The following is a 9,095-nucleotide window of genomic DNA, read 5'->3' on the forward strand; positions in this document are numbered from 1 at the left end:
TTTTCAAAGTCCCTGTGAAATAGCTGCTGTCCTCCCAACCTGAACTCCTCCCTTACAGGTTCATAACTCTCAGCCAACTTCATGTAACACTGTGCCACCTCGGACTGCTCAGCTCTCTGCCCTCTTTCAGGCTCTCCCTCTATCCCTTCCTCACATCTCTTGACTACAGCCTTAAACCAGGATATTGCTGAGAAGCCCAAGGCCAGTTCCATTGTAAAAACCTGCTTTAGTAGAAACACTGGTACTGGTCAAGGTGCCAATGTATCTTCTTCCAAAGGACGTTTTTGTGGCATTTCTGTATAGAGGGCAAAAAGCAAGGGTTAATGCTCTGCCAGACTGAGGGCAGGGGATTAAGAATATATTGTATCTGCAGTTAGACAGATCTTCCTGCTCCTCTATTATAGTTGTGGTTGTTATTACAGTCAGTTGTAGGGCATCTAAGTGAAATTCATCCACAATGTAAGTGCCTGGAATTGAGAAGGAAGGCAGAAAACATTGAGATTTCCAAGTAGAGATGACCTCTGTTGCTCTCTGAGCTCAGATTATTTTTGGCAGGAGGCAAATGAAGCGAGGGCCTGCCTTGGAATGAAGGCAGAGCAGCTGCCAGCCCCTGTAATTAGCCAAAAGGCTGTGGAGTGTGGGCAGGAGGCTGCAGAGCACATGGCTCCTGCTGTGGCCCTGCTGAGTCCAGAGCAGTGCCTGCAGAAATGCAAAGCCCAGCCAAGCCCAGACACTGCAGCTGATCCCTGGGGAGGCCTGAGCCCCTGCTCTGGGGCTGAGCAGGCACAGAGTGCCCTGGACAGGGTGCACAGGGCCCAGAGTCTTTGGAGCAGGAAACACAACCCTGGTCCTGCACCCGGGACTGATTCTGTCCTTACCAAGGGCCTCCAAACATGCTTGGATGGAATAATTGCTCCGAGTAAACTGGGACTTTGATGACCCTGAATTGCAAGAGAATGACTCAAATACACAATAATGGATTTAATCATTCATGTATGTGTTTGGTATAATCGTAGAGGAAAAAGAATTACTACAGGCAAGATTTCTCTGGCAACTTCTTGGTCAGTGAAGCTATTATATCTCTTTATATGTAAATTCCAGGCCTGCCAAGAGCCTACACACAAAATACTTTCTACTGATAATTGAAAATGAACCTAAGGGAGTTTATGAAGATTTAATTTTCTTTTTTCTTTTTTTTTTACACTGTGTTGTGTCATGTGTGGAAGGTAATCAAGGAAACAAGACAACCAAAATGTGTTTGTCAGAATTTTTACTACAAATATTTTTCTTCCATGATATTTAGTAGGAAAACCACATTAAATTTTTCTCAAAGCAATGCATTCATTGATATAGGCTGGCTTAAGGATGCAGAGAATGAATATATTACAGTCAGGAACCACAGAGTCACAGACATGGGCTCGATATCAGAGGCTATGGATGATAAATCTTTCCATGACAGGATTCCTCAATTGCTGCTTTCCTCTGTGGACAGTAGCACAGCAGTGTATTTGTACACTCCTGAGAAAAGCCAGATCCAGAGCCAGTTCCTGGCCTGAATTTTGTCTGTTTATAACCAAGCACAGTTTCTCTGCAGGAATGAAAACAAGCAAGCATGCAGGTAAATAGGGGAAGATGTAGTTCAGCCTGCTTACTCAATGCGCGGAGCTGTACGTCAGTTCCACTGCTTTTTCAATTTCTTTTTGTTTCTTTTCTTGTTCAAGCAGAGAGCAATCTGTTTCTTAAGAGCAGTCTGATTTGTGAGGTCTCAGTTCCTCATTAGTTGCATGAGTTACAGAAAGTGGAAAACTCTCTGGGACTTGAGAAATGGTGTGTGCTTCATGTGAGGCATTTCCCCATCACTTTTGTGCTGGATTTCAGGAACATTTTGGGTAACCAGTCTATTTCTCGTGAGTACTCTTGGGCTATTTTATTTCTGTGTGTATGAGTATTTCACAACTCTGTTTTTAATGTTTGAATGAGACAAGGGAAAAAAAATACACCCCACCTTACACAGGAGAGAAGAAGTGTAATCATCCAAAATGTGTTTTGCTGTATAATCTTATAGCTTTAATTTTTTTTTTTTTGTCAGCATAGTTCAAACTGCAGGGGCTCTGACTTGGATTGGTGTAGATTTCGATACCACCTGCATTCACTCACTTCAAAACTTTGATTCAAAACCTTCAACACTTTTTCCTGGTCTTCACAACTTTGCTGTGATATCTGACAGGGATGCCAGACGGCCCAAAGAGATAAACATCAAACAAGTAGAGTGTCCCTGCCTCCAGCCCTTTGATGGTCTCTGTGGTGACGGCTCGCTGGAGGTTTAGGTCATAGAAGTACTTGCACAGCACTTTCTCTGATTTGTGCCGAGATTCAGGCCCAGAGCACCTGTCTGCACTCTGCAACTCCCTCCAGATCTGATCCTCCTCAATCCTTTTTCTGTACACACAGTACTTGCTCTCCTCTTGTGTTCCCAGCCAGGCAATGGTCACAGACCTGCATGTTCTCAGTTTACTGAAGGATTTGATCTTTAAGCTCTCTGGAAGGAGTGGGAATAAGGGCTTGTGGAAATGGGGGGATGCCAGTACCTTCACAGAAGAGTTTGATTCCTCTGTGGACCTCAGCTGCACTGAATAGGTGTCCAGCAGCTTTCCCTTCAGGGAGAAATACCTCAGCCCAGAGAGGTTTTCTGATGCCACTGTTTTGCCATTCCTTGTTATGTGAACCCGTATTTGGCCTCGACACAACTGAAAGGTGAAGTGGATTTTCTTGTGCCTTGCCTGGTACTGCAGACTGTAGAATTTCTGCTTTTTCCCATCCAGGACCACGTGAACCACTTTGCCATCTTTCAGCTCTGTCACCTTGGGCTCAGGTTCTTCCAGGGTCCTGGCGAATGTCCCGGTGTACGCGGCGCTGGCGTTTGTGAGGAGGTTGACAATAAAAACATCAAAGTAATACTGAGTGCTGGGGCTGAGGTTGGGCACTGTGTAGGTGTTCTTGGTGCCCATGCACACCTGCCTGACTTCCCCACTGCTCACTTTGTTGATGATGCTCAGTTCGCTGTTGGACAATATCATCACCTGCTGTGGCTCCAGAAGGTATGGAGAGAGGGACAGAGCTACTGTGGGTGGCAGCTTCATTCCAGAGGATCTGATGGCTGTCTCAGCAGCACACAAGCTCTTGTAGTTGTGCTTTTCATTAACCAGGAGGCAGTACTGGATGCCCTCGCTGTGCTGCAGGACAGAAGGGCTGTGTTTCCAGGCCAGGGTCACCGTTGTGTGGCCAATGCCGACGACATCGATGCGTGGATCCCCTGGGAGCTCTGGATACAGGTGCCCAGACGTGGTGTCAGTTGTTAGGTACACGGTGATGTGTGTGTCCCTCTCCGTGGACAGGAACTCCAGCAGGTACAGGGCAGAATGGGAAGACATTCCCATGTAAGTCTCTACAGAATTTCCCTTGTAGCTGAAGATAGTGGACACCATGCTTGAAGCTTTGTGAGATTTGGAGACCTCTTGTGTATCATGGTCACCTGCAGGCAAAAGGCAGACTTGTAACTTCTGCTTTAAAAGATGTGAAATAAAGCACATCATGCAAGTTGCACTGTTAGAGAACATTATATTTTCTTCTTGAAAGCAGCAATTATAACTAAAAATATGTTTTAGTAAAAATATGTTGCTACTGGCAATTTATTAAATTAAAATTTGAGAAGCTTTTATTTTAGCAGTGCAGCTGTAGAATTATGTTTTCAAAAATACTGTAATTATGAAGCCACAACTTGCAAAAGCTTGGCTTGTATCATGCCTGATGCCCCTACAATTTTCTTCTTCTATTTGCTATCTCTTAGGGTGCTTTAAGGAGACTCATTATTTCTGTGCTAGGTTTTTTTCTTTGGATTAGTTTTAGTCCATTGTCTCATGAAGAGGGAAAACGTATCAATTTGAAGGAGTATAATTTGAACTCCTCAGTCAGGTGTACCTGCTTGACAGCTCAGAACTTGTTAATGGCAGCTTTTAGATTTTTAGTTTGAAAAATTAATTCAAAAAATCATGCAAGAGAAAGGAATTGCCTTTAAGGCAATATAGTAGCCACTGCCATGGTAGATGTGGCAAGAATAAATGGCTAAATCTTCTCTGCTTCATGTGGGGAGCAAACAGTTGTCTCAAGCGACCTAAGCCACAGAAAAATAACTGAGGCAGCAGAGGGAAATTTGGCCAAGTACCAAGAGCTTATGAATCTGGTCTGTTTGTGCAGCCTAGAAGACCTGCAGTTGTTCCCAAATATTAACCTTAGATGTAGACATTTTATAGCTAATCCTTAATTTATTTGTGTTGAGGGCAAGATCTGATGGGTTTCCATGCTTTACCCACAGAAACTGGGTCAGTCCATGGCAATTTAAAGGAGGGAACCACAAAATGTTTGGGCTTGTGGGAAATTTCCTGTAACACATTTATGAGTGACTTGTTCTTTCTTTGCCTCTGCTTGGGCAGCCTGAAGGCCTTACCTGGTGCTGCTTTTCCTGGTGGAAACTTGTACACGAGTATGCTCCACTCAATGGGAACATCACAGGGAGTCACTGTTATTGAGAAAGGGGCAAGGGCCCTGCCCTCTTCCAAAACAAAGTAGTACCTGTAAATGTGAATAGAAATAAAGGCAATGCATCAGGGAATTCAGGTTTGCCCAAAAGTCCTTGTAATCAGCCATTCTGACACGGGTCACTTTGCTCTGGGTAGAAATGACTGTTCTCTGAGGTGCATCCACACAAAGGGATTATTGAGTATTTGCAGTGGGAAGAAAATAGGCTGTGGGGTATGTTTTTTTAAATCCACATTTATTTGCTGAAATATTTATCCACTTAAGGTAATATTTTTCCCTCAGAGTTATTTTTCCATGCTTTAGGTGAACATTGTATCTCATCCTTAGCTGGTTATTTTGGATGATGGATGTGATTTAGCTGACTGCCTTCTCCATAACCACCTGTTGCCAGTTCTGCCTTGACTGCCTTTGTGTCAGAGGCTGCTGTGCATGAGCACCACAGAGTGTCATAAGTCTCTTTGGTCAGGTTTTGATCCCTGTCTTGAAAAAGTCCAACCTCCTATCTTACTCTGTTTTATTTCTGTTGGTTTTATACAGGCTGTATAATGTATGGACTTGGCCATAAAATGTTTGGATTTGGGTGCTTCCTCTGCACTTCAGTGAAGACAATTGGCAACCCAAGGGGTTTTTTTGTTGTTCACCAGTGAGACAAGCACAGCCCCTATGGATAGACTCTGTCAGCCTGGAGGTGTGGCTTACTTTCAGGGCCTGGCTCCTGGGCCAGAGTGGAGCTTCCCTGGAATCAGTTCCACATTCTTGAGTCTTTTACTCTCAGCCAAAACTTGTCCTTGCTTGTCTTCCTGTTTGGATGGCTGGGGTTCAGAAGAACCTTCCTGATCATGCTAAACTATTTCCTAATTGCAGTCTTAATGTCATGCCACAAGAACATAGAAAAACTCCCTTTTCATTGTTTCAATACCACTGTTCTTTAACTAGGAGAGCTCCTAGTTCTGCTTTTGTGAGCATGGTCACATTATGTAACATGTGCCATGTTCCAGTTTTTCTGTGCAGTGCATGTCAAGGCTGAGCAATCTGGCTCACCCTCTGTTCCATGACCACTCGGGTGTGTGTCAAAATCTGTATTTGCTGGGCTCTGTCCAAAGCGCATCTCTTCCCAAACAAGCAGATTGATCTTTGCTACCCAGATGCAGTGCCAGCTGTAATATCTAGATCACCTACATATCTGGGTATGGCAGAAGACTTTGCAGATATTTTGGGAAGATGAAGAATGTGGAATTTTCACATGCAAAGCACTTTTGATCTTAGCAAGTTGTACTGCCACTCAGCAAAAACACTTTTAGTGTGCAGGACAGTGGCAGATTTCCTGATAAGATGTCTGTGCAGGTATTCTGTTGATTTTTGGGGTAATGGATTTGCTAGGTAAAACGTTTGTATCTCGCTGTGAATGTAGGATGGCTGCTGTCTGCAGAGCTGAAGCTGGGCTGTTTGTGACACAGCTGTTTGCTGCTGGAGCCCACCCATCCTCTATCATTTCTGCTGCTGCTCTGACAGCTCAGAAAGCTGCTGAAATGTGTACAGGAATCTACACTTCATCTCAGAGGTTCATTCCAGATTGTGGGCAGTGTAATGACCCTTGAGGAGTGGGGCATTTTTCTGGCATTTCAGTGTACACTGATAGAGCCCTGCAGGCACACAGGGATTCTTGGCTTATCCTGGTAGTGTGCAATTCCCAGTGACACGGGGATGGATCTGAGAGTAGGGGTGGCTGATCTGCTCTTACCTTTTGGGTATATCCTTCAGCAGGTGAATGGTAGTTTCCTTACCATCTGCAAGTATCAGGGAGTGGTAGAAATTGAAGAGGTTGGTCTTGAAGCTCTGTTGGGAGCTGGTGGTGGGTGCTTTTATAGAATGGCACAAACAAGTTGCCATGAGAAGATGGAGAGGAAGATAAAGCCAGAATGAGGACATCTTCAGTACTGCAAAGTGGGGTGACAAAAGTGAACAGAAATGGCTGTCACAGGAGAGAAAGTAATGTGACCCTCTCTTTCTGTGCCTTTCCTGGTATTTGTTATAATCCTAGCAAGCCAGGCATTCAAATAGTGCAAGTCTCCATTTTGCTGAATCTTTTAAAGATCACAGAAATGTTTTTCTGAGGATCTCTCAGCAAAGATTTAATTGCAGAAACTGCTATGAAGTCTTTGATTAGAGAGAAAAAATGTAGTCAGTGCAGCACAAGTGCACCATGACAATTTTTTTTAAAAAAATCTTTTTACTGCAGTCAGAATGAGTAGAAAATCACATTTAAATGATTTTTTTTTTCTAGTTTGTGATGTTCACTTACTAAATTTCAAGGCTGAGCTATTTGTTATGGAACTGTCCCTTTAAAACACTCTAGAGGTCCCTGCGTCCCAAACCCGGCTTCTGCTGTTCTGTCAGAGATCACTGAATTTTTATTTTGTCCACTGGGACAGTAGGCATGTGTAGATAAGAGGATCACTGTAACTTATCCAGAGCTGTGTAAGATACTGTTTGGTCAAAGGTGGAGAATCTTGGATAAGAATCCCTGAACTGGTGCTTAGATTTTAAGCTCTGTGGATCTCATTTGGAAGAAAGCTTTATCACTGTAGGGCAGTAATCTTGTTCTTAGATTTTTGTGTTGCTTATCATTCTCATGCCTGCATCACTTCCAGCCTGTCTCAGCATTTGCTGCTCACTGGAACTGTAACAACTGTCTTGTATTCACTCTGGTAAGAGATTGTTCAAAAATGTTCCATTTTTCAACAGCCCTTATTGTCAGCTTGGAATCTATGAAAGAAAAGGACAAAACCAGTCCCCAGCAAGTACTGACATTATTTAAACTGCTGTGTGCATTGCCCAGAGCTACACAGAGGAGGAGAAGGCTCCAGTTAGGACAGGAAACTTTGGAGTGCACTATGTGCAGTTATTGATTATAACTTACAGCTCCTTTGTCTGCCACATTCAGTTTCAGAAAGTGTGAAAGTGGAAGGGGCAGAGACCTTCAATACAGGTGCCAGCTGTAGCTCAGGGATTTGGAAAGCAGAGGGAGCTCTGTGTGCAAGATCCCTTTTTTGAGGAAAAAGTAGCCTATTGCATCTTACAAGCAGCAAGGAGTAAAGATCCTGGTTAAATCTGATTGTTGACTGGTGAGGGGAGAAAACATACAAGACAAAGGCTCAGTTCTTTGCGATTTTCATTTCTTTCTGAGATCAGCTCTTTCTCCATAGTGTCTGTAAAAGCGTAGAAGATTTTAGGCAGTCAAATCTCCAGTTCAGCACACCCACTGTCCATTGCAGTTAAAGTGACTTTATAAAAGGATCCCTTCCTTTTTAAATCCATTTGAAACATACATTTAAATACAGCATTGAATAAATCTCTAGGTTTTTATGTACAAAATCTGGAATTCCATAGTCAAGCAGATCTTTAGTATCAGTGAGATGATTATGGAAATTATGGTTACCAGGTCATCTGAATGCCCCTCTCAACATCCAGAAAAAGTTGGTTTATTCTCTGTCTGCGTGTACTATTTTAGCACTTGGTTGAATGCAGGCTTAAACAACCATCTGAACAAGTTGAAAGAATAGATAAGATTTCCATATCAATTCCATTTTAATGCTCTTATAATAGAGATTTTCCTTATGACTCTGAGTCACTTTGCCACTTGGTTATTCCTCTAGTCTAATTATAGCTTACAGATTTAAAATAGAACCCCAAATATTTTGCTTTACCTTTGACAGTGGAATCTGAGTTGCTCTGTGCTTTGGAGAGGATTTTAAAAAAGTCTTTCTGCTGCTTAAATGACAGGATCCTGCAAACCACACTGATACCACAGCAGCTCAGCTTTTCTTCTCCAGGAAAACAAACAAACCAAGTGATCAACAAACTTATAATCAGCTTATCCCAAAGAGAGCATCATCCCAAAGGCTATTTTCACTCAATTACACAAACAATATATTCTCAGACTGTTGAAAATATGTTACACAAAAAATACTGTACTTACCTATTTTGTTCCTAGATGATCCTCAGACCACTCGCTTTCTTTGCCAAAAAAGCAGAAAAGAACACAGACTTTTCAGATCTCTGTAGGCAGATGAAAATCAAAACTGTGCAACCAGTTTAACAGGACAGAACTGATTTTTCCATATGGCTCCTGAACAGACATAGCAACTGAAATGCTTGCGGTCCTTCATGAGAAGTAAAAAAACCCCCAAAAAACCAGCAAACCAAAGCCACAATGGGATTTTGGTGCTTTCTTCGGTGGGGTGTTTTCAGAGGTTGTTTTAAACTTGCCCAGCTGTCCAATCTCCCAGGCGCTGGTGGCTGTCCCCTCAGTGCCTGGGCTGTGCAGCAGTTGGGCTGTGCTGCCTGCAGAGCCCAGGAGCTGCTCCTGCACCGAAGTGTCAGCCAGGCTGCTCCTGCAGCCTAATCCAGCCCTGCCTGCCCGGGGAGCAGCTCTGTGAGCAGGGGGGGTGATGGAGAGAGGAGCAAACACTGTTAACCCTTGTCAGCCCTTAATCCAA

At 43.4% G+C, this 9,095-nt stretch overlaps 1 protein-coding gene across 1 annotated transcript; it reads right to left on the minus strand.

Moving 5' to 3' along the window:
* Nucleotides 1–2,180: 2,180 nt before the first annotated feature.
* LOC115905297 (protein NDNF-like) lies at nucleotides 2,181–8,842 on the minus strand. Its single transcript, XM_030951502.1, has 4 exons — nucleotides 8,576–8,842; nucleotides 6,338–6,533; nucleotides 4,505–4,629; nucleotides 2,181–3,532 (listed from the first exon to the last, which is right to left on the minus strand). Exons 2-4 carry the CDS (start codon nucleotides 6,523–6,525, stop codon nucleotides 2,181–2,183), a joined length of 1,665 nt encoding a protein of 554 aa, XP_030807362.1. The 5' UTR covers nucleotides 6,526–6,533; nucleotides 8,576–8,842.
* Between the last annotated feature and the right edge of the window lie 253 nt (nucleotides 8,843–9,095).

Source organism: Camarhynchus parvulus, chromosome 6 (genome assembly GCF_901933205.1).
Source record: "Camarhynchus parvulus chromosome 6, STF_HiC, whole genome shotgun sequence".
In the NCBI taxonomy this organism is placed as follows: domain Eukaryota; kingdom Metazoa; phylum Chordata; class Aves; order Passeriformes; family Thraupidae; genus Camarhynchus; species Camarhynchus parvulus.

Excerpts from the sequence above, each read along its gene's own strand:
- LOC115905297 (XM_030951502.1), bottom strand. The coding sequence starts at position 6,525 with ATGTCCTCATTCTGGCTTTATCTTCCTCTCCATCTTCTCATGGCAACT. Across the intron at positions 4,630-6,337 it reads CTGAAGGATATACCCAAAAG|GTACTACTTTGTTTTGGAAG; the intron begins GTAAGAGCAGAT and ends TCACATTTACAG. Across the intron at positions 3,533-4,504 it reads ACCAGGAAAAGCAGCACCAG|GTGACCATGATACACAAGAG; the intron begins GTAAGGCCTTCA and ends TTTTGCCTGCAG.